Consider the following 27474-nt stretch of genomic DNA (forward strand, 5'->3'; position numbering starts at 1 on the left):
TGGGTTCTAGGCTCATGTTTGTCCAGGTCATACGACAAATACTGGCACTTTAATGACTATTGTATAATCCATCAAAGCCGTTATAAAAGAAACAAAGGTGCATCTTTAATTTAGTCCCCTATATTTTGCTGCATGGGTGATTGCAGCTACGACAAGCACCCCCCTGTGCGGAAGATTGAGAGACAGGTTGTGGGGATTGCTGATCGAGTCAGGGAGGTTAATGAGGGGGAACTCTCACTTCTGCTTCTGGTTTCCCTGCTAAACAGACTATTTACCGAAATAAACTAAAAATACAACACTTAACCAACATTGTTGTTACATACATACTCTACATTCACACAGACAGCAGCTTTACAACAACAGCGCACACACCTCAACAAAGCACACACATAATACAAACATAGCCCACACATACACAACACTTGTGTCACATCCTTAGAACCATATCGATCATTGGTACTGTTTTACTATTTAAGGGGGGCAGAGGTTTCCCAAAAGGAGCGAGCTTTCTTCAGTTTCCATTGTACTGCGCAAAACTACTAAAGTCGACATTCCCAGCTGTCCCTGTTTTTAAACTATAGTTTAACAATATCCCAGTTTTAACAATATCCCAGTTTTGTCTTGTTGTGGTTGCAGGATACAATCCCCAGTACGTATTATCATACGTGCTGCTTAGCATAAGGCGTATTCAAAGGTCAACTACACAGACACAAAAAGTACCTTAGACTGTAAGGGCCTATATAAAGCAATACATTATATATATTTTACATTATAATCAAATGACTGTCAAATACCACATTGATATAAACCGATCCGATGTGATTAATTATTACAATTCATTAGAGTGATCGACTATGGAAACGAATGTTACTAATAATCATTTTAGTCTTCTACAATGTTAACGTGTCTACACACACTGATGTCTCCTCACAGTGTGGTTATTTTTGAACAATTAACACCAGAAAATAGCTTCATGAGAAGATCGTTAGGATAAGTGATTGCCTAGTACTTAAATGATCTGGGGTTTTTTTTCTCCTCTTGCTCAATATATCAACTTTACCCCATCAGGAATGTTCTGTAGGCGTACAAATCAATGAAAAGATCTTTAGATTCATTGTTGCTAGATTGTCAACAACCCCTTCTCAATGAGATTATGCATTCTCACCTATATTGTGATTGAGGACAAATTGAGGCATCTGGTCATCATGAAGTTTAGAGTCATAAATTAATCCAAACACCATTGAGAGCACAAACACAGATCGCCATATATATTAGCTTTTATGCTGTCTACAGAGTTGGGACAAGTTTTTTTATTTTCAAATCTAAAACTTCATAATAATGTAAATATTTAAAGTGGAAGCAATTGTTTTATCCAGTTTATTCAATCCTTCCAGGGCTGATGATGGAATGGGAAAAGAGCTTACGCTCGTTTTAATGTTATAGTCACTTGTAACGTACCGTTGTCCTCAGTAGGATTGTCAGCTCAAACAATTTAAACTTTAGCTGTGAAATATATATATATATATATATATATATATATATATATATACTGTCTAGCTGTACTGCAAAGTTCACGCAGATTTGATTGTAGTTTCACACTTGACTACAATACAATACCACTCAATCGCTTCTTCAGGTTCTCAAAACAGAGTTCTGAAAACTCCCACACTGCAGCTATCATACGAAGGTATCATACACTTTTCACCTCGTATATTACATGTGATATTCTCATATATCCCACACTTTCATTTCACACTACTCATTATTACAGCACTCTCACTTTATAAACGGCAATTCTCTGTTGTGTTCCTCCACATGCAACTTTAGCGTCCCACCTCCTATTTTTGAAGTCAGCGTACTTTGCCTTGGCAGCTGTTGTGGAACTAGAAGTCCAAGCATGACCTGGTTGCTGTACAACAGCTGGAAAACTATATAACACATGGTTTTATATACCAGCAACCTGTGTTCTCTGACCCAGCCACTTTGACCTCATACACAGTAGATTACTGCTACATTCCAGCATTGTGTCACGTACCCCTCAGTCCATATTAACCTCTCCAGCCCTCTCCTCACCTGTTGCCCAATGATTAGAGATCACCATGATGAGAGCTGCCAGCCAGCAGAGATCACAAAGGATACAAGAAAGTAATGAGAGAGAGAGACAGCTTGTAGGAACTAGCCCTCCCACACTCACTGTTAACCCCAAATCTGCCACGCTCACTGCATTAACCCATGATTGACAAGATCCTCAATGCTGCTTTGCATTATTTCTCTCACACAGTTTTATGATATCCGCCTTACTGTGTTTTCAGCATCCCTCTCTCTCCCCCCACCATACTCAAGTACTTAATCCCTCAATCAGCGATGCACTCTCCTCTGCAAAGGTTTAACATTACTGAACTGCACAGGAAACAGCCATTGTGCAGAGTTGCACTGAACAGCGGATTCTCAATGCAGCGTTTCAGTTTTCTTATTCAATTGTTAACGCTTTCTAATCCAAATATTTCGACTTAAATGAAATGCTACATAAAGTAGGAATTTCTCCTTTTCCCAATGACACAGGGCTGGAGTCCATGCATCTCCCCTTGTGCAAGAATACAGCTACAGGTAAATGCATTTCATCTTATCCAAGAATACATACATGTTAAAATGTGTTTTACTAGGTTCACGTATATATATATATACTGAATCTCCCATGGTCCAATAATACAGCTGTGGCTAAGTGTACCACAGTGTGTCTATGTATGTAGCTACATATTGCTACATCTCCCGTGGTCCAAGTATATAATTATAAGAGAGCATCTTACCAGGTCCAAGCATACAGTTATGTGTAAGTGGCAGTGTATAATTAGGGGTTAATGCATGTAATTCAGTCTGACCAGTGTCCACTAGGAGGCACTGTTCCAATACACTATCTGGCTCTTTATCTATTACAGGAAAGCAAAGGGACTGTCCCTGCACATTAACAAATTCAAATATTTACAGAAATAACTGATAACCATATGTCTTCCAATCACGTATGGGAAACAAATGAACATAATCCCAGGTATAAATAGGGTGAATTCACCCCGTAATATTAACCTGGTCCCTTTAATTATATAACGTCCACCTCTGAGTTATTATTTTTTAAGGGGTCTCAACATTAACAGTCATAACTGAGCAGCGCAAACCGGTATTTTCACAAAAGTGGACTGGTCCTTTAATACCATGCATTGATTCACAGGATTTTCCTTGCGACAATATTATGTTCCTGCTTTTCACACTTTTTTTCCAAAGCCAATAAACTGGGTTGGTGGTGATATAACATCTTTTTCCCTGAACTAACTACACATAAAGCTTCCACAATACAAAACATGTGCGTTCCCTGGGTATTAGAAGTCACTGGACAGTTCTGTGACCATATTATTTACAGAAGTTTCTACATAAACCTACCCTAGTTCATTATAACTTGCAGTATTTCTACTATAATCTTCCTAAATATTTTGGTCATTTCTATCATATATATGCTGTAATAGTCCTACATGGCTAATCTTTGTGATGGTGCTTTAGGCAGCTTATATTATCTGCTCAAGATTCTGCACCACATTGCAGGAATGTGTAATAGAAAACATTATTACACAGTCAGACTTACAGGATGATCCCATAAACATTTACTATACCAGCCGCATTGCCTGTACCACCTTAACCAAGCCCCTAATGACAGACTCCAGCCTCTTTTACACCAGACTGGCAGCATTATCCTTCATCAGCGCTAAACATTATTAAACAATAAAGAACTTTCCGCCATGCGATATTTAAAACATGCCTTGTGATTCCTGGAGATAAGGGATGATCTAATTGCCTTTATATATTTCAAAGTAAGCAAAATAATTCACATGTTTATTACGATAAATTATTATGTTTTACGGTTATAAGAAGTAAGTAGGGCGTTACAGAGCTTTGATTATATGGCAAAGCTGCAGTGTGTGCGTTGAAGCGTGGGGCAGTCCCTCAAACCACATCCTGCAATAACAGTGACTGGCCCACGCACAGGGTGGCACGATGACACAAACAGCATCTGTCACTCTCAACACAATGCTGCTGTGACATGGCCCGTGTTCTGCACATGCAGAGAAAATAACGGGGCATGTTACCAGCTGTACAATTTAGGCAGGTACTGCAGACCTCTTTCATTCAGTAATGGGTTGTAGAGGTAATTACTGAGTACTGTAAGACCTGTCCCTTTCAATCAATATGACAGGTAACACACACATACACTGTTCCTCTCAGTCAGGATGACAGGTAACACACACATACACTGTCCTTCTCAGTCACAGGTAACACACACATACACTGTCCCTCTCAGTCAGGATGACAGGTAACACACACATACACTGTTCCTCTCAGTCAGGATGACAGGTAACACACACATACACTGTCCCTTTCAATCAATATGACAGGTAACACACACATACACTGTTCCTCTCAGTCAGGATGACAGGTAACACACACATACACTGTCCTTCTCAGTCACAGGTAACACACACATACACTGTCCCTCTCAGTCAGGATGACAGGTAACACACACATACACTGTTCCTCTCAGTCAGGATGACAGGTAACACACACATACACTGTTCCTCTCAGTCAGAATGACAGGTAACACACACATACACTGTCCCTCTCAGTCAGGATGACAGGTAACACACACATACACTGTCCCTCTCAGTCAGGATGACAGGTAACACACACATACACTGTCCCTCTCAGTCAGGATGACAGGTAACACACACATACACTGTCCCTCTCAGTCAGGATGACAGGTAACACACACACATACACTGTCCCTCTCAGTCAGGATGACAGGTAACACACACACATACACTGTCCCTCTCAGTTAGGATGACAGGTAACACACACATACACTGTCCCTCTCAGTCAGGATGACAGGTAACACACACATACACTGTCCCTCTCAGTCAGGATGACAGGTAACACACACATACACTGTCCCTCTCAGTCAGGATGACAGGTAACACACACATACACTGTCCCTCTCAGTCAGGATGACAGGTAACACACACATACACTGTCCCTCAGTCAGGATGACAGGTAACACACACATACACTGTCCCTCAGTCAGGATGACAGGTAACACACACATACACTGTCCCTCTCAGTCAGGATGACAGGTAACACACACATACACTGTCCCTCTCAGTCAGGATGACAGGTAACACACACATACACTGTCCCTCTCAGTCAGGATGACAGGTAACACACACACATACACTGTCCCTCTCAGTCAGGATGACAGGTAACACACACACATACACTGTCCCTCTCAGTCAGGATGACAGGTAACACACACACATACACTGTCCCTCTCAGTTAGGATGACAGGTAACACACACACATACACTGTCCCTCTCAGTTAGGATGACAGGTAACACACACATACACTGTCCCTCTCAGTCAGGATGACAGGTAACACACACATACACTGTCCCTCAGTCAGGATGACAGGTAACACACACATACACTGTCCCTCTCAGTCAGGATGACAGGTAACACACACATACACTGTCCCTCTCAGTCAGGATGACAGGTAACACACACATACATTGTCCCTCTCAGTCAGGATGACAGGTAACACACACACATACACTGTCCCTCTCAGTCAGGATGACAGGTAACACACACACATACACTGTCCCTCTCAGTCAGGATGACAGGTAACACACACACATACACTGTCCCTCTCAGTTAGGATGACAGGTAACACACACACATACACTGTCCCTCTCAAGTTAGGATGACAGGTAACACACACATACACTGTCCCTCTCAGTCAGGATGACAGGTAACACACACATACACTGTCCCTCAGTCAGGATGACAGGTAACACACACATACACTGTCCCTCTCAGTCAGGATGACAGGTAACACACACATACACTGTCCCTCTCAGTCAGGATGACAGGTAACACACACACATACACTGCCCCTCTCAGTCAGGATGACAGGCAACATACACATACACTGTCCCTCTCAGTCAGGATGACAGGCAACATACACATACACTGTCCCTCTCAGTCAGGATGACAGGTAACACACACATACACTGTCCCTCTCAGTCAGGATGACAGGTAACACACACATACACTGTCCCTCTCAGTCAGGATGACAGGTAACACACACATACACTGTCCCTCTCAGTCAGGATGACAGGCAACATACACATACACTGTCCCTCTCAGTCAGGATGACAGGTGACACACACATACACTGTCCCTCTCAGTCAGGATGACAGGCAACATACACATACACTGTCCCACTCAGTCAGGATGACAGGTAACACACACACATACACTGTCCCTCTCAGTCAGGATGACAGGTAACACACACATACACTGTCCCTCTCAGTCAGGATGACAGGTAACATACACATACACTGTCCCTCTCAGTCAGGATGACAGGTAACACACACACATACACTGTCCCTCTCAGTCAGGATGACAGGTAACACACACATACACTGTCCCTCAGTCAGGATGACAGGTAACACACACATACACTGTCCCTCTCAGTCAGGATGACAGGTGACACACACACATAATACACTGTCCCTCTCAGTCAGGATGACAGGTAACACACACATACACTGTCCCTCTCAGTCAGGATGACAGGTGACACATACATACACTGTCCCTCTCAGTCAGGATGACAGGTAACACACACACATACACTGTCCCTCTCAGTCAGGATGACAGGTAACATACACATACACTGTCCCTCTCAGTCAGGATGACAGGCAACATACACATACACTGTCCCACTCAGTCAGGATGACAGGTAACACACACACATACACTGTCCCTCTCAGTCAGGATGACAGGTAACACACACATACACTGTCCCTCTCAGTCAGGATGACAGGTGACACATACATACACTGTCCCTCTCAGTCAGGATGACAGGTAACACACACACATACACTGTCCCTCTCAGTCAGGATGACAGGTAACATACACATACACTGTCCCTCTCAGTCAGGATGACAGGCAACATACACATACACTGTCCCACTCAGTCAGGATGACAGGTAACACACACACATACACTGTCCCTCTCAGTCAGGATGACAGGTAACACACACATACACTGTCCCTCTCAGTCAGGATGACAGGTAACATACACATACACTGTCCCTCTCAGTCAGGATGACAGGCAACATACACATACACTGTCCCACTCAGTCAGGATGACAGGTAACACACACACATACACTGTCCCTCTCAGTCAGGATGACAGGTAACACACACATACACTGTCCCTCTCAGTCAGGATGACAGGTAACACACACATACACTGTCCCTCTCAGTCAGGATGACAGGTAACACACACACATACACTGTCCCTCTCAGTCAGGATGACAGGTAACACACACATACACTGTCCCTCTCAGTCAGGATGACAGGTAACACACACATACACTGTCCCTCTCAGTCAGGATGACAGGTAACACACACATACACTGTCCCTCTCAGTCAGGATGACAGGTAACACACACACACATACACTGTCCCTCTCAGTCAGGATGACAGGTAACACACACATACACTGTCCCTCTCAGTCAGGATGACAGGTAACACACACATACACTGTCCCTCTCAGTCAGGATGACAGGTAACACACACACATACACTGTCCCTCTCAGTCAGGATGACAGGTAACACACATACATACACTGTCCCTCTCAGTCAGGATGAAAGGTAACACACACACATACACTGTCCCTCTCAGTCAGGATGACAGGTAACACACACACATACACTGTCCCTCTCAGTCAGGATGACAGGTAACACACATACATACACTGTCCCTCTCAGTCAGGATGAAAGGTAACACACACACATACACTGTCCCTCTCAGTCAGGATGACAGGTAACACACACATACACTGCCCCTCTCAGTCAGGATGACAGGTAACACACACATACACTGTCCCTCTCAGTCAGGATGACAGGTAACACACACATACACTGTCCCTCTCAGTCAGGATGACAGGTAACACACACATACACTGTCCCTCTCAGTTAGGATGACAGGTAACACACACACATACACTGTCCCTCTCAGTCAGGATGACAGGTGACACACACATACACTGTCCCTCTCAGTCAGGATGACAGGCAACATACACATACACTGTCCCTCTCAGTCAGGATGACAGGTAACACACACACATACAAGCTGCTTTCAGACACTTCGTCCCCTTTCAGGCTTCAAAATCAGTGTGAGAACAAAACGTCTCGGAGGCTGAGAATTAATCTCTCCACAGACATAAGTTTCCTGTCACAGCGACACAAATCCCACCACAGAAACCAAGATACCACCACATTAATCAGTCTGCGAGCTTAGCATCTCATCACAAAGAGCACAGTATCACCACTCAGACTTCTTACTCTAAAGAGCAGCCATGTTTACATGCTAGACCTCAATGGAGGTAACACGCCTTACACATGACTTAACATTATCTAAGAATACAAAAGATCTCATTAGAAAAATCTTCCAGATTTCTTCCTGCTACAAAGTGAAAATATTATTGGTTAGAGAGCCCTTATAATCTATAATGGAGCACAGTAGCAAAATGTATCTGGTAATGTTTATCTGTTTATAATGGCAGAATTTATGTAAAGCTATAGGCCAGTGATAGCTAACCTGTGACACTCAAGGTGTTGTGAAACTACAAGCCCCAGCATGCTTTGCAAATAGATAACTAGTTGATAGCTGGCAAAGCATGCTGGGGCTTGTAGTTTCACAACATCTGGAGTGTCACAGGTTAGCCATCACTGCATAGCCCGTACTAGCTGAAATTAAAGTAAACAACAGGTGTAAAATAATGTTTTCTGTTTGTATTTCCCAGACAGATTAAACCAGCATCAAGCAACTCACAAACACATCTAGCATCACTAAATTATTATATGTTTATGATACATATGTTGTATTTTGTACGCTTGTTTGCCATGGTGGAAAGTTCTAATATAAATATTCTGGGGGCGGGGGGGAATTAACCCTATGGTGTCTGAAAAGGTCCATTTTTATTCTGAACATGTTAAAAAACCAAAGCCCGTCATCTATCCGCTCTCCACCGGGGAGAGGGCATGACACATAGGCAGTGTGAGTTATACTCATTCCTGGGCTGAGTTCTCCTACAGTCCCTCTACAGCCACGAGGTATGGGGTCTGTGACTACCCCGGAGTGAGCATGAGACATATACACATAGTGCGCCCCAATATATATGCTCTCTCCCGGGCAAATGGATTGCTGATATTTACGTTGCGCAGAAGGCAGCATGCAGCCTGTACTTTAACCCAGACCCATACCCTTTAAACAGAAAATCTACAGGAGGCAATCTAGGTCCAAATACATAATGCATAATCCTAATAATGTTGCAATTAATCCTAGAAGTCCATCATTATACTAAACCACACGTGTTTAACTAAACAGACCAGCCTCTTCAACAGAGAACATTATTCCTGCATTTCACCGCAGCTGCTAGAATATTACCACAGAGTTATCCAACCCACAAACTGTATCCTCAAACCACAGAAACATTCCATAATGACACGCTGCCTGTTCTATGTGATAGAACATGAAATATATACTGTAGGGAATGTTTCATCAACAGATATGGTAAAATATATGTTATAATTTTACTTTTATGTGCATTTATAGTATATAACGTAGAAGTGATGCTAATATATTGATACATACCTGTAAATAATATCAGAATAATTGGTGATATCATTTGGGAAACTCTCAGGTGTGAGACTGAACACTCCTCCTAGGCCCAGTGTATACATTAGTGGCCCTCCTGTACCTCTCCAGTAGTTGACTCTTCATTTTGCCCAAATTAGGGAATGTACGAGGCATAATTATTTATATATATATATATATATATATATATATATACACATTTTGTGAAAAGTGCACTTCAACCCCAATCTGAAAGCCATGGTGACATCACATGTGACAGCGATATCTGAACAAAAAAAAGGAATCTTGCACACATGTTCTCCTGCAATCAGCTTGCTAGTCAATACAAACAAGCCAATTAGGCTCGGTTCATTTCAGAGATATAATTACAGACTGCGTGTGATTAAATGGGCACATGTGTCACTTGGAATGGAAGGCAGCATCCACATTGGTAAATCTATAAGTTGGCACAACGCCCTACCAATTTGGGCCTTATGCCACACAGCTCTAGAGTCTGGTTAGGAAGAGACTATAAACATATCTCGTGCATCCACAGAAATTATTACGGTTAGATCTTGATTTAATACAAGTTAACCCGTGCATGATACTCATGCATTCTAGTCAAATCAAGCTACTTAAGGTCTTAAAAAGGTTCTTGTCATGCATTTGGGTCATAGCCCAGGCCTCAACCACCAACCACTCCCCACTGTCACCCCCGGCAACCACCAACCACTCCCAACTGTCACCCCCGGCAACCACCAACCACTCCCCACTGTCACCCTCGGCAACCACCAACCACTCCCCACTGTCACCCCCGGCAACCACCAACCACTCCCAACTGTCACTTCTCCTTCAAGAAATATATATATATTTTTTTAAAATCTTTATAAACACTTTCAACAATTAACAAATTAAATTAACAAATTAAAAACATCTTAGTATACCAAATTTCAGCCCTTTCTGAATTTATTTTTCCACACACACTAAGAATTTAGTAGGTCAGTGTATAACTCCGCCCAGCAGGTGGCGCTGCAGCTTGGTTTTATTTTTTCCACACACAGACAGACTAACACACGCCACTAGACATTTATATTATAGATACAGGATCTGCCTATAGGAAAGTGTCCTTGAGGGTAGATTTACTAAACTGCGGGTTTGAAAAAGTGGAGATGTTGCCTATAGCAACCAATGAGATTCTAGCTTTCATTTATTTAGTACATTCTACAAAATGACAGCTAGAATCTGATTGTTACAGGTAGATATGTAAGACTGACACAAATGCAGCCATTTGTCCTGCAGAAGTTCCATTGTTTGATATGTGTCATCACAGAGGCGTCATACAACATTCCGTGTTCTTGTAGTCCATCATAGCTCCATGTCTAAAAATGTCACTTCCAAGTCCTGTCTAGTGTCACTTATACATCAGTCGCGTATTACTTACAACGGTTTTCCCTAAAACACTGATCTATATGTGAGTAACAAGGTATTAGGACTGTCTTGCATTAGTCACTTTTGTACAAGTTAATGCATCAATTACATTGATTTATGTGCGCATACAAACACGCTGTGCAAAACTCACTATGTCTAAAACCAGGAGCAGCCCTAAATGTGCAATCCTCACCCCTAGAAGTTCATTAATATATCTCACCCTGCAAAACAAAATCCTACTGTGCCCCGGAGAACAGGGAAAAATGCAAAAAAATATAAGACTCGAATGTCGTAGCAGAAGAAAGAGAAACGGCATTTGTACAGAGACGCCGTCATTATCCACATTAATAAGTGACCTTCTGTGGCTTGTTTCCTGCTTAATTCAGACAAATGACAATGGAACAACAACCTGAAAACATTGGGAGAAATTGTCAATGTAGAGTCCGTCAATTCGGATAAATTATTAATATCCGGAGAAATTATTGAGTATAAGTAGCAATTGGGTATCAAGCCATATATATATATATATTCCGGTTTTTGCCCAGTACCGTGCCTGATATCACAATCTCTGTCGTTATTGAATGGATGTGATTTATTAATTTTTCTGACTACTAAAATGATCAAACCAACCCATTCAGTGAAACAACAGTGCACAATGAATCCTCTAAATTGTGCGATCTCTAGTGGGCTCCACGCAGCACACAATGGATTTAGCTGTTCTGCACAGGTCTGGTGGGTCATTTTAAATTGTGACTTAATGTCCACACAGGTCCCTCTTTTATTGAAGACGTTACAGACATCCCAGTGACTATATCCTAGTGGTTACCATAGAGACACTTTTGTCCAATCATAAGAGAGAAGCTGACCCTTCATATACGCACATAATGACAAATATAGGCATAGAATGTGATACTGGGATTCACTTACATGCATAATGACATTTAGGGGGGGAACAATGACATAAGAACACTAAAATGTATATGTCATCCACACATAGATCTGCCTAATGTATGACATATTATATGTAAGTTTAAATTATAAGACAAAAAAAGAACCCAAACAGTCATAAATAATTAAAATCTACATATAAAATATGGCTTGTACAACAATTATTGCACTGTGTAATCAGTTATGATGGGAAATATTAATTGGCAAACGTAGCGATGCGAGGCCAGCATTGACCAGCAGAGGGCACTAGTAGACCAGCCTAAGTTTTTTATTTATTTTATTTTTTTGGAAATAGATGAGGACTCTGGTACCCACCAGCCACTTTCATACTGATCTCTCGCTGGATGTGCCAGTGTTTGTCTTCACCACCCCTCCCTCTATTATGCTATATTCCTTGTTATTGACTCAGAATCTGCTTTTATTCACTTTAATACACACCTTTCTGTCTTTCTTTGTACGTACAGTATAATATAACAAGCAGGTCACAGGGATGCAACAATGGTGCACAAAGACATAGATACAAATGTAACAAGCAGTACGACAAACAGAATGTAACAAGGTCGTGGTTACAGACAAGAGGCAACATCCATGAAGACAAAAGACAATATCTGGAGCACATAAGACACAATGCAACATGTAGCAGATTCATGCACCATTTAAATGGATACAAAGACACATTTTACAATCTGAGACTGACAGGCTGCAGAATACGGACTCTAATACTCAAGAAAACAAACGCAAGACATACAGTACGACATATAGAGTATACACTTACAATCTAACATAAGAAAGGTTAAAATAACCTGTGTCTCTTTTCAACTTACTGACTCACTATGTGACATACAAGAACATACACATACTGGGCCTAATTTATGTTCGGGTGTAAGTCCATTTACGTGCTATATATTATTAAAAACTACACGTATGTGTTCCATTAGCACAGAACACCTGTAGGCAAAGAACATAGAGTAAAAAAAAAGGCATTGTTTGTGTGTACAGTTCACATTAAGAACATGTTAATTTATGTATGTAATGCAAAAAATGAAATACATTTTTTTTTAAAACACATATTTGTACAAATGATTATAATATTATGTGTTGTTGTTTATTTATTTGGTAAATATTTTCTGCTTGTTTTCTGCTGGGAATTTAAATGGCACGTACACATGTACGTATCCTGCAGTCTGTCCTGTCTGTCTACATACGGCAAGTAACGTTTAGGCAGAACGCACTTACACCCACCAGTCATATAGTAACACATCTCGAGATCCGCTCGGAATTCCGCCCAAGTTCCGTATTCTTTTTTTTTTTTTTAAACTGCAAGTGGCGTTCAGACTTGAATTAGGCCCAGTATTATAAAGCCACATACATGTAACAAACCCCTAGGGGTATATAGTTACTAAACTGCGGGTTAGATAAAGTGGAGATGTTGCCTATAGCAACCAATCAGATTCTAGCTGTCATTTATTAAGTAAATTCTACAAAATGACAGCTAGAATCTGATTGGTTGCTATAGGTGACATCTCCACATTTTTTAACCCGCAGTTTAGTAAATATACCCTATAGAAACACACAGCAGACAGTATACAACACACTGCGCAGTCTTTCAAAACTCTACCCCATAAAATCAGAATGCGCCTAGACAGGGCCATCTTTTCCATTGGGCACGATGGGCAGGTGCCCGGGGGCCCCACGGGCAAAGGGGCCCCATAGACAGGGCTCTTAATTAGAATAAATAATCCTGCAAAAGAAAAAACCTGCAAAAAAAACCTTCAAGGGTCACTGAGCAAGTACATCTATCTATCTCTATCTCTATATCTATATCTGTATCTCTATACATCTATATCTATATATATATCTATATGTATGTAGGGGCCCCGGTGCACTGCTTTGCCCGGGGGCCCATAATGTTGTTAAGATGGCCCTGCGCCTAGATTTGAATATAAACCCAGCCACATTGTGGAAACTATATATATATCACAACAAAGTCCAATCTATTTCCATTTTAAAACGACTCGACTCATTTCCACATTTCTGTCTTCTCCTAAAATACTGTTTGGCTTATCCTCATTAATGTCATACATTTCAATTTATCAAGGGAGTGAATTGGCTGTCTTTATTTTCTGTGTAGAAGTTTTTTATGAACAGGTCAAACTGCAACTAGGAATAGTATTTCCGGCAAAAAGGCAACTGCCACCTACAAAATAAATCCCACTAAAAGTATGGGGACAAGCCCTAAAAATTCAAATTATTTGTCAAAGACAAAACGGTTGACCCCCCACCATTGCCGAGCAGGAAAAATCCTTCTAAATGTGCCTTCATCTAATTTAAATAATCTCATCCCGCAAAACAAAATCTTGACATTACATGTCATAATATGATTTAGGCGCATTAATGCATCTAATCTGTTCTCTGCAAGACATGCCACCGATCTCCCCAGATTCTGCCATCTGTAGGTGCAAACTATCACAGGGCACCACCATCTTGGCGCGAAGATCCGCTCGCTCCCCTGTAAAACCCCAAAGTTGGCGTGTGACATCACAAAAGTACGGTTCACTTTTACCATCCATAAATGCCTTTGGCATTATTACCTGTCACCTATCAAGTAGTCTTATTATCCCTCATGTATGGCATGTTATAAAGACATTTAGGGGTATATTTACTAAACTGCGGGTTTGAAAAAGTGGAGATGTTGCCTATAGCAACCAATCAGATTCTAGCTGTCATTTTGTAGAATGCACTAAATAAATGAAAGCTAGAATCTGATTTGTTGCTGTAGGCAACCTCTCCCCTTTTCCAAATTCGCAGTTTAGTAAATCTAGCCTTTAGATTCTGAGGCAGAATTATGTGCTGTGTCCTTTATACGTCGCTCTTAGGATTTCTTCTGGTGCTTATAAATGTATTATATTAATAACACAAGAGTATAGAAGTACAAGCTAACAGTTACTATGTAGAACGGTCAAATGTTTCTGGAGTGATATCTTCTGTATCATATCTGTCTCCATCAATGGAATAATTGCACCTGTATGTTACGTAATACATGTTGTCTAATTAGAAGGATCGATCCAGACACAAAACAACTGTCACTTAACCCGACGCCTCAGATTTATAATTGGAAGTACAGAAAGGATCTGAGTCCACGGACTAATGACACGTCTTGAGTTGTGCGTAGAATGGGGAGTACACAGCATTTGCCGGGACAAACCACATGGCAACAGCACAGCGAGTACATTACATGTTCCTGCTACACCCGTGTACTCAGCGTTCTGCATTTATCTTAGGGATCAATGATCTCTGTGGCTGCAGAATTGTAACTTTTTTTTCACATCTTTCCAAATGGATGAAACATGCGGTTGTCTGAGCCATCACCTCCCCCAGGGTCCGTGCAATCCAAATGTTTGTTGAGCTCTATACTCCCAGTGACGTGGGGGGAACAGCAGTGCGCTCGCTGTGGGTCTGATTCAGTAAGGCCTGGAAAACTAACGTATTATGCTTTTTTTTTTTTTTTTTTAAGAACGCACGTAATTCGGGGATACGCACGTCCATATTCAACAAGCAGCGGATGTAAAGGTACGTCTGGTGAAGAATACGAGTCTAGGTGCGCTCTGGTGTAACAAACAATACAATGCAGGGTACGTCCAATACATATGTGGAATATAAAGTCACAAAAGAACGCACAGAAAAAAACAAAAACTATTTAATTAATGTCACCTGCTAATAATTTAGGGCCTGATTCATTAAGGAACTTAGGCAAGAAATTTCTTACTTAAGTCTCATGGGCAAAACCATGTTAAAAATCAAGGGGTGAAAATTAGTTTTCTATTAAGCACATAATTTAAATACTGTGTTTTCTCATGTAGCACACAAATATCAACTTTAAATTTCAGTGTACAAATAAGCTATCAAGTATTTGTGTGCTACATGAAAAAACAGCCAGTATTTAACTTATGTGCAAAACAGAATACTAATTTGCACCCCTTGAATTGTAACATGGTTTTGTCCAGGAGACTGACGTAAGAAACTTCTTGCCTAAGTTCCTGAAGAATCAGGTCCACAGTCATTAATGACCAAAACATAAAAAATGGAAAGAAAAAGATTTTTTTCTATTATTTTTGATGCATAAAATACATTTATTATGATGTTCTTAATGTCTCATGAATATAAAATACATTTACATTTGCTCCTGATTGCAAACACATGTTATATCATGCATACACACCCGTCATCACTAGTAATCGGCACTTACACCCGACCTGTAGCTGGTGCAAGTGATACAAGGGAAAAACACGTACCTGAGAAAGACCCAAAGCTTCAATCAGACGCTGCTGCGTGCTCTCGAGCGTGGCACGCCCTTAGTGCACATTGACTGTGTGTATACGCCCAGTCCCCTCCCTGAAGTCATAAATGTCCTTTGCGCTGCGCTCGAAGATGAATTGGACGTTGCTGCGTTCTCTGACGCATGTTTTGTTTCTGGGCATGTGCAGAGCGATTTTACACAAAATACGACACGTATCTGTATTTACATTCCTTAATGAACCAGACCCTGTATGTTTACGTGGAATGAACGCATATGTAGTACAGTAGTCATCTATATGTGTATTGTTTACATTTTAATGGTATTCATGAGAATACAGCCTGCTACTTCACTAGGAATCAGACACTTCATGGCCAAATACGTTGTGAGGCCCTAGCGGCTGGTGAATAGATCGGCTGCCAAGAATATTGGAAGTGCAGCACAAATACCCTTTAGGTGGCGCTGTGCGCCTCAATCTGCGACTAGGTGTCTGCCACAGAATGGGGGCTTACACATCAAGGTACTCTGCAGGGCACGCAGCCATTTCCACTCCACTAAAGGACTTGGGGGTACATTTATCAAACCTTTTATCGAACAGTGGAGGTGTTGCCCATAGCAACCAATCAGAATCTAGCTATCATTTATCTAGTACAATCTACAAAATGATAGCAAGAATCTGATTGGTGGCTATGGGCAACACCTCCACTTTTCCTTTTAGAATCTTTAGTAAGTCTACCTGCTGGTATCATCATATAAATTTTATGGGACGCATTTCAAAGCCAGAGTTTGGCGGAGAAAGATAATGTGTGTTTTACCTTAATTGTCCAAAATCAGGCTTGGCTAACCTGTGGCACTCCAGGGGTTTGTGAAACTACAAGTCCCAGCATACCCTACCAGAAATAAGTTGCTATATATTGGCAAAGCATGCTGGGGCTTGTAGTTTCACAACACCTGAGGTGCCACAGGTTAGCCAAGCCTGAAACCTGTACAGGAAATGGTTACACTGCTCAAAATAGGAGAGTCCCTAAATGTTGGGCATAAAACCAGGTGAACTATCAATGTGTGATATCAGATTCCACAAGAAGGCTTGATTAAAAAATTAATTATTTATTATAACCCCAAATCATTATTGAGGCTAAAAAGAAATGACTTTGCTAAATATTTTGTCATGGAGAACAAAGCATTAAAGGCCGATTATTCAATCTAAACTTTTCTTTTTTTTTTTTCAAAATGATCCACAAAGCTTATTGTATGGTGATGGTCCTTCAAATATGTACAATTCGTCCCATCCCAAGAGATCGGCGGAGAAGGAAGGAATAGAAAACAAAGTTTTCGATACAGAAATCTGCCAGATGTTGTAGCTAGTCCTGACCTGTCATAGGCGAGGTCCACTGTGTGTAGCTGATAGGTACTTAATCATTATCAGTGAATTTTAGTACTGTCATAATGATAAATAATTCAAATTATTTTTTATTAAGTTGCAGAAATAAACACACATATAGATATATATGTGTGTGTGTGTATATATATATATTTATATATATATATATATATATACTGGCGCTATATAAATAATTGATGATGATGATATATGTATAAGCACCTGTTATGCTCAGCCCTGTGGGAGTATGTAGTACATATTATACAACACTGTTTACATTTTATTTTATACCTGAATATTACAGTTCTGCACCGTACCCTGAATATATCTATCTACATGTTATCATATCAGTCTACATGGTATGATAGGACAATGAGATGAAATAATGCTTCCTACATGTCATTAGATCACTCCTCTGATTATTGAATCACAGTTCGTGGCTTTCAGTGTTTCTGCATGCTGTCATATCACTATGTATGTCCTTCGGTTACAGTGCATTGTATTGTATCAGTCTTGGTGTTATTATACTGCACTGCATGCTATTATACCTCTCTGCATGTTGCCAGATTGCTCCCTGTGTTTCGGCATATACACTGTTTTGCAATGCATTGCTGGTAATCTGTCTGTGAAAGACAACTAGAGCATACAGGAGCCGAATCATTATTATTTAACAGTATTTGTCAGCCTCTGTTTCCTATTTATAGTTGTAGCTTTGACTCCACATATTCAACTTATTTAAGATAAAAATGTAAAGCTAAGCACAGGGATTGATTTTCTGCGGGGGGCGTGCACCACTGAAACGCGCTACGCAAACAAGGAGGTGCGTTTGTGCAATAAGCAAACCAGTTTGCACTTTTTAAGTTTTACAAATGACCTTTACAGTTTCTTAAAATTCAGACAGAAAATACCTATGTATTTATTCATTTGCACATTTATAAACATAGAGTTGGATGGTAGATAAGAACCATCTAGTCTGATACTCCGTCATCCGTAATACACTCAAACCTTCAGACCTTTGATTCCCCCACTGTATTAACCTCTACCACCTATGTTGGGAGACTATTCCACGTACCCCCTACCCTTTTGGTAAATTCATTTTTTCACTAATTTACCCCAAACCTACTACCAACCAGTTTCCGTGTATGTCCTCTAGTTGTAATAAACCTTTTTCATTGAAGAATATCTGCTTCCTATTATTAATACCCTTAATATATTCATACCCTCCATCCTATCCCTCTCTCCCTGTTCTGCTCAGGGCTATCTGCATGTTTAGGTCCTTAAGTTCGTCCAAGCTGGGTTTGTGATTTAGACCATGCACCAATTTAGTTGCCCTTCATTGCACAATATATCATTTATTTATGTCCTTTGGAATATTTGGCCTCCAGAAACAGCGTTCTAGGCCAGGTCGGACTAATGACCTACATAGTGGCATCACCTCTCTCTTTCTGCTCCTAATTCCTCTCCCTATACAACCTCGTATCCGACTGGTCTTCCTAATGGGCTTCTCACATTGCTAGCTTATCTTCATCTGAAATACCGACTACTAGACCCCTGTCTTCCTCCGTAGATATTTTAGTGTCATTGGTACTATACTCTGACGTTGTGTTTTTCAGACCCATGTGCATGGTTTTGCATTTTTTTGGTCTTTAACTGTAACAATATCCCATCGTCCACCCTGCCTACATGAAGACTCTTTATTTTAACCAAAACATACAATCATAAATACATTCTTGCCTAGAGAAGGAACAAACCTGTCGGCGGGACAGCATAGAGACAGCCAACACAGACTGAGAGAATGCAGAGAGTTCAGAGACAGCTTAAAGAGTGCCTAGATATAGGACAGACAGTAACGACCAGGCCTGGAGGTGGAATAGGCCCTGCGGGAACCGACGGATGACTGTTGGTGTTACTGTCACTGGTGATGGTGCAGACAATAGGGTTGTCTGTGGTGTGTAGGTGACAATGGGAATGTGTAATAGAGCTGGTGATAGGGATCTTATTGGGGTGATCTCTGTTGCTACAGGGACCAAAGATGTCCCTGGGTAGAATATAAGAGTAGTACAAGGTATGGTTTTAGTTTTTCAAAAAGGAGATTACAAGACAGAGCACAAAGCTCGCAGGAAACAAGCGTCAAGGAAAGTAAAGGAAGAGCATGACAGTGATAGAGGGGACAGGGGTCCAGGAAAGGGACTGTAGACGATGAGGGAGATCTCACCCGAGTGCAGGACAGGAAATCACCATAGACAGAACGTGAAAAGCGAGGGAGAAATCCCGTCATATAAAAAGCACAAAGAGAACGCAGAGGGAAAAAAAGGAAGTCACCATTTGTGGTGTCGGGGAGACGAGCCTAATTTGTCTGCTCCATTCTTTCCTTTGCCTTCTCTTATTTTCTCTATTTGACTCTCTCTATTTTGCTCTCTGGCTTTCTCTCCTCCTCGCTCGCTCCCCCGGGTCTGTGCTGATTGTAACTGACACACTGACTCCATTTCACACACTCATATTTCTCGCAAGATCAATACTTTTGACTCCCTACAAGACAATAATCGTGCGCTCGCCGCCCGCCAGTCGATCAAACACATTATTAGAGCTACGTCCCGAGGGAGAGAGGCACAAAGGGGGGGGGGGGGGGACTAGGAGAACAGAGGGGGGTAGAAGCTGCGAGATGCCCCCACAATGACACACACTGCCCCATGTCCCCGTGCCCCTCTCTCCATACTGCCAGAGACACAAATCCCACACGTGCCACAAGTATACTCGCAGCTTAGCATTGCAGTACATTTATTGCATTGATTTACTCATATAATGCATGGCAGCTTCTGATACAATCTTGAACCATTAACATATTATCACTTTAAACACCTGTGACAAAATATATACACATTTTGCTTCCCGTTTTCTATAACAAACTACAGCAGTGTTAAAATCCTGTGGGAGGGATCCGTTAAACCTGATACACTTAATTTTTTTAATGCAGAATTGCCCTAGACATTTAAATTTGAGCCTATGTAATAAATGTAAAACTCTCTATGAATCTGCAATAATCTCAGACTCTTAGGGCTAGATTTACTAAACTGCGGGTTTGGAAAAGTGGGGATGTTGCCTATAGCAACCAATCAGATTCTAGCTTTCATTTATTTAGTACTTTCTACAAAATGACAGCTATAATCTGATTGGTTGCTATAGGCAACATCTGCACTCTTTCAAACCCGCAGCTTAGTAAATCTAGCCCTTAATTAGAATCTTACTCAAAACACACATCGATCCCATGAGCAGAATGACCCACGTGTCCTGGGTATAGAGTGACGTGTGTTACGCCACCTTGCCAGGCTGGCCAATGTATGTACATAGGCCATATGGTAAAATCTTATAGTTTTATAATTGTTCAGCACAAATAATTATCTAACCTAAGTTTCAGTCCAGCTACTATAGAATGGAGTATTACAGCCTTGGGGTGTGTGTTATATATAAGATGTAGGTGTAGGATATATGAGTAATACAGGTATAAAGGAATGTGTTCTCTATATAGTGGGGAAGACTGCACTTTTGTTAAATGTAGAAAATAATAAATGGAAGCTGTATGTGTTGTGTGTATTATGTTTGGTCTACATCCAGGAGAAATGTATCTTACAGAGGCCACAGTTTAGCCACTAGGTCTTGTAACCTAGACTGACTTGGTTCATCATGGGTAAGACTAAATACTGGGTTAATGCATGACAGTAGTTCTACAGAGAAATGTGTTCTATGTGCCGGCCTCGTCCCACTGAAGACATCCAATCTCCCAGTGATGTCCTTCACATTGTGAACATTCTGAGGGCTGAATTGTGAACAGAGAAAAGATCTCCTTATATCAATGTCTTTCCTGTTCTAATCTCACAATTACAATTTTACAAAACCTACTCCAATCACTGCTCTATTCATTCACACTTTACAGTTAATGACATCTTTATCACTCTACTCGTATATCTCAGGTCCCTTGTCCACTCAGTAGCCATTCTCATCTTCAGTATTCATAGAAATAATTCCTCCATAAATCCTGAAGTTCTGCCAAACTCCCAATTGTACATAGTGGTCACTGTCCCCACTTGTCAAACTCTGCCCCATTGTACAAAGTGGTCACTGCACCCACCTGTCAAACTCTGCCCCACTGTACATAGTGGTCACTGCCCCACCTGTCAAACACTGCCCCACTGTACATAGTGGTCATTGTCCCCACTTGTCAAACTCTGCCCCATTGTACAAAGTGGTCACTGCCCCCTCCTGTCAAAATCTGCCCCACTGTATATAGTGGTCACTGCCCCCACCTGTCAAACTCTGCCCCACTGTACATAGTGGTCACTGCCCCACCTGTCAAACACTGCCCCACTGTACATAGTGGTCATTGTCCCCACTTGTCAAACTCTGCCCCATTGTACAAAGTGGTCACTGCCCCCTCCTGTCAAAATCTGCCCCACTGTACATAATGTTCACTGCCCCCACCTGTCAAACTCTGCCCCACTGTACATAGTGGTCACTGCCCCACTTGTCAAACTCTGCCCCACTGTACATAGTGGTCACTGCCCCACCTGTCAAACTCTGCCCCACTGTACATAGTGGCGACTGCCCCCACCTGTCAAACTCTGCCCCACTGTACATAGTGGTCACTGCCCCACCTGTCAAACTTTGTCCATTGTACATAGTGGTCTCTGCCCCCACCTGTGAAACTCTGCCCCATTGTACATAGTGGTCTTTGCCCCCACCTGTCAAACTCTGCCCCACTGTACATAGTGGTCACTGCCCCCACCTGTCAAACTCTGACCCATTGTACATAGTGGTCTTTGCCCCCACCTGTCAAACTCTGCCCCATTGTACATAGTGGTCTCTGCCCCCACCTGTCAAACTCTGCCCCATTGTACATAGTGGTCAATGCCCCCACCTGTCAAACTCTGCCCCACTGTACATATTGGTCACTTCTCCCACCTGTCAAACTCTGCCCATTGTACATAGTGGTCACTGCCCCACCTGTGAAACTCTGCCCCATTGTACATAATGGTCACTGCTCCACCTGTCAAACTCTGCCCCATTGTACATAGTGGTCTCTGCTCCCACCTGTCAAACTCTGCCCCACTGTACATAGTAGTCACTGCCCCCACTTGTCAAACTCTGCCCCATTGTACAAAGTGGTCACTGCCCCACCTGTCAAACACTGCCCCACTGTACATAGTGGTCATTGTCCCCACTTGTCAAACTCTGCCCCATTGTACAAAGTGGTCACTGCCCCATCTGTCAAACTCTGCCCCACTGTACATAGTGGTCACTGCTCCCACCTGTCAAACTCTGCCCCACTGTACATAGTGGTCACTGCCCCACCTGTCAAACACTGCCCCACTGTACATAGTGGTCATTGTCCCCACTTGTCAAACTCTGCCCCATTGTACAAAGTGGTCACTGCCCCCACTTGTCAAAATCTGCCCCACTGTACATAGTGGTCACTGCCCCCACCTGTCAAACTCTGCCCCATTGTACATAGTGGTCACTGCCCCACCTGTCAAACTCTGCCCCATTGTACATAGTGGTCACTGCTCCACCTGTCAAACTCTGCCCCATTGTACATAGTGGTCTCTGCTCCCACCTGTCAAACTCTGCCCCATTGTACATAGTGGTCTCTGCCCCCACCTGTCAAACTCTGCCCCATTGTACATAGTGGTCACTTCTCTCACCTGTCAAACTCTGCCCATTGTACATAGTGGTCCCTGCCCCACCTGTCAAACTCTGCCCCATTATACATAGTGGTCACTGCCCCACCTGTCAATCTCTGCCCCATTGTACATAGTGGTCACTGCCCCACCTGTCAAACTCTGCCCCATTATACATAGTAGTCACTGCCCCATTGTACATAGTGGTCACTGCCCCACCTGTCAATCTTTGCCCCATTGTACATAGTGGTCACTGCCCCACCTGTCAAACTCTGCCCCATTGTACATAGTGGTCACTGCCCCCACCTGTCAAACTCTGCCCCATTGTATAGTGGTCACTGCCCCACCTGTCAAACTCTGCCCCATTGTACATAGTGGTCACTGCCCCACCTGTCAAACTCTGCCCCATTGTACATAGTGGTCACTGCCCCACCTGTCAAACTCTGCCCCATTATACATAGTAGTCACTGCCCCATTGTGCATAGTGGTCACTGCCCCACCTGTCAATCTTTGCCCCATTGTACATAGTGGTCACTGCCCCATCTGTCAAACTCTGCCCCACTGTACATAGTGGTCACTGCCCCACCTGTCAAACTCTGCCCCACTGTACATAGTGGCGACTGCCCCCACCTGTCAAACTCTGCCCCACTGTACATAGTGGTCACTGCCCCACCTGTCAAACTTTGTCCATTGTACATAGTGGTCTCTGCCCCCACCTGTGAAACTCTGCCCCATTGTACATAGTGGTATTTGCCCCCACCTGTCAAACTCTGCCCCACTGTACATAGTGGTCACTGCCCCCACCTGTCAAACTCTGACCCATTGTACATAGTGGTCTTTGCCCCCACCTGTCAAACTCTGCCCCATTGTACATAGTGGTCTCTGCTCCCACCTGTCAAACTCTGCCCCACTGTACATATTGGTCACTTCTCCCACCTGTCAAACTCTGCCCATTGTACATAGTGGTCACTGCCCCACCTGTCAAACTCTGCCCCATTATACATAGTGGTCACTGCCCCACCTGTCAATCTCTGCCCCATTGTACATAGTGGTCACTGCCCCATCTGTCAAACTCTGCCCCATTGTACATAGTGGTCACTGCCCCACCTGTCAATCTCTGCCCCATTGTACATAGTGGTCACTGCCCCATCTGTCAAACTCTGCCCCATTATACATAGTAGTCACTGCCCCACCTGTCAATCTCTGCCCCATTGTACATAGTGGTCACTACCCCACCTGTCAATCTCTGCCCCATTGTACATAGTGGTCACTGCCCCATCTGTCAAACTTTGCCCCATTGTACATAGTGGTCACTGCCCCACCTGTCAAACTCTGCCCCATTGTACATAGTGGTCACTGCCCCACCTGTCAAACTCTGCCCCATTGTACATAGTGGTCACTGCCCCACCTGTCAAACTCTGCCCCATTGTACATAGTGGTCACTGCCCCGCCTGTCAAACTCTGCCCCATTGTACATAGTGGTCACTGCTCCACCTGTCAAACTCTGCCCCATTGTACATAGTGGTCTCTGCTCCCACCTGTCAAACTCTGCCCCATTGTACATAGTGGTCACTTCTCCCACCTGTCAAACTCTGCCCATTGTACATAGTGGTCACTGCCCCACCTGTCAAACTCTGCCCCATTATACATAGTGGTCACTGCCCCACCTGTCAATCTCTGCCCCATTGTACATAGTGGTCACTGCCCCATCTGTCAAAATCTGCCCCATTGTACATAGTGGTCACTGCCCCACCTGTCAAACTCTGCCCCATTGTACATAGTGGTCACTGCCCCACCTGTCAAACTCTGCCCCATTATACATAGTAGTCACTGCCCCATTGTACATAGTGGTCACTGCCCCACCTGTCAATCTTTGCCCCATTGTACATAGTGGTCACTGCCCCACCTGTCAAACTCTGCCCCATTGTACATAGTGGTCACTGCCCCCACCTGTCAAACTCTGCCCCATTGTATAGTGGTCACTGCCCCACCTGTCAAACTCTACCCCATTGTACATAGTGGTCACTGCCCCACCTGTCAAACTCTGCCCCATTGTACATAGTGGTCACTGCCCCACCTGTCAAACTCTGCCCCATTATACATAGTAGTCACTGCCCCACCTGTCAAACTCTGCCCCATTGTGCATAGTGGTCACTGCCCCACCTGTCAATCTTTGCCCCATTGTACATAGTGGTCACTGCCCCATCTGTCAAACTCTGCCCCATTGTACATAGTGGTCACTGCCCCCACCTGTCAAACTCTGCCCCATTGTACATAGTGGTCACTGCCCCACCTGTCAAACTCTGCCCCATTGTACATAGTGGTCACTGCCCCACCTGTCAAACTCTGCCCCATTGTATATAGTGGTCACTGCCCCACCTGTCAAACTCTGCCCCATTGTACATAGAGGTCACTGCTCCACCTGTCAAACTCTGCCCCATTGTACATACTGGTCACTGCCACCACCTGCCAAACTCCTTTATAATATTAACCCGGCAACCAACGCTTTCACTAAGCTCAGGTACGTTCTCTTCAATGTGAAAAGTATCACTAATATGTGCTTGCACCCTATCCCCCAACATAGTTATACTGTAATTACTACACCCAGTTTCCTTCCGACCCACATTTTCCTTTGCTCTATAACTACCCCCTCCTAGATGACTATAACTAAACAAAGACAGTCGACAACACTCCATGACATGCACTAGGTCTAAGATATACAAGAGAAGGGTAACATACGTAGTGCAGTGTGTTCTTAAAGCAATTGGTAATTCACATACAGTCATGTCACTCTCCAGCAGACATAGCTGGTGAAGCAATATGTACCAGCCGTGTTCTGTTACAAAAACATGGCTGATTCCTTGTGCAGAAAAAGGAAAGGATTGGAGTTACGATCAAACTCTGAACTTCTGCAATCAGTTTTATTTTTCTGTAAAGGGATCCAGCCATCTTCTTGTCATGCATTAGATGGGAGATATCATCATTAACAATGTCTTAATAAGCATATGTCACTCTGTTTTATGATATCCGAAGTTGAAAGGTCAACTCATGGTCTTCCCCTGTTTCTAAATGTGACGTACAGGTACAGACATTGCCAAACATTCTAATTGTGAATTAAAAGAGTAATTTTTTATAGTTGAAATAGAACTAAGTGCAGATGGTACACAAGATCATAATAGAGTACACCAACATTAAAATAGGATGCGGCACAGGACACACACAGGAAACGATGGTGTACATTAGGTTATATGTCCTACAACAGACAAGGAACTGGAAGATTGATTGAATTAATAAGAAGAAAATAGGTGTAAGGAATAAGAAGCAATAAAATGTATAGCTAATTATTAGGGGAGACAAAGAAAGATAGAATAGGATAATTGTTGTTGACATAAGGGCTTAAATTGAACCTGGTACCACATAATGTACAGCTCGCTCGTCTCAGGTCCTTGGATATTAATTTATTATAATAATCTGGTGATTCCTTCGTACCTTTGCATTAATGTGTCCATGTGACAGGTCTATGGTCCCCTGCAATTGGTCAAAATTACCTATTCACAGCAGTCAGTTGTGTTATTGCGACTTCCTGTATTGTGACCAGGAGAGAACTATCACAGGAAAACTACTAAGTCTTTAAGGCTCACTCTGAAACTGGCTTCCGCCCCAACATTCCAATGAGAACGCCCTCACAAATATGATCAATGATTTCCTTACAGACTGACTTCTCCATATGCTGCCATTTTCGACACCGTTGCTTGCTGGGTCTTGCATACCCTTCATTCTAATGTCCTCTGTGACACATTTCTCTCCTGGTTCACCTACAACTGATCCAATCGCTTCTTCAATGTGTCTACTCCTGGTACATCCTTCTCACTACTTTATCTTTTGGGTTCCTGCAAGGCTCTGTTGTCAGCCTTCTGCTCTTTTCACTTTACACCTCTTCTCTTGGTGAAGTATTTCACTTCTTTGGACTCCAATACCATCTCTATACTGATGACGCTCAAATCTACCT

General features: G+C 42.6%; 1 protein-coding gene across 6 annotated transcripts in view; it reads right to left on the reverse strand.

Annotated features, from left to right (window-relative positions):
• Window positions 1–27474, reverse strand: part of POU2F2 (POU class 2 homeobox 2) — a 110867-nt gene that overhangs the window by 25366 nt on the left and 58027 nt on the right. For 2 of the 6 annotated variants that reach the window (XM_075190755.1, XM_075190759.1), the window contains exon 1: window positions 2074–2140. The exons of the other annotated variants lie outside the window; for them this stretch is intronic. In XM_075190755.1, coding sequence (XP_075046856.1) covers window positions 2074–2101 — 28 coding nt within the window. In that variant the 5' untranslated portion in view covers window positions 2102–2140. Of the gene's footprint in view, window positions 1–2073; window positions 2141–27474 lie in introns of those variants that run through there. 6 annotated transcript variants of the gene reach the window in all.

Source organism: Mixophyes fleayi, chromosome 11, assembly GCF_038048845.1.
Source record: "Mixophyes fleayi isolate aMixFle1 chromosome 11, aMixFle1.hap1, whole genome shotgun sequence".
NCBI lineage: Eukaryota > Metazoa > Chordata > Amphibia > Anura > Limnodynastidae > Mixophyes > Mixophyes fleayi.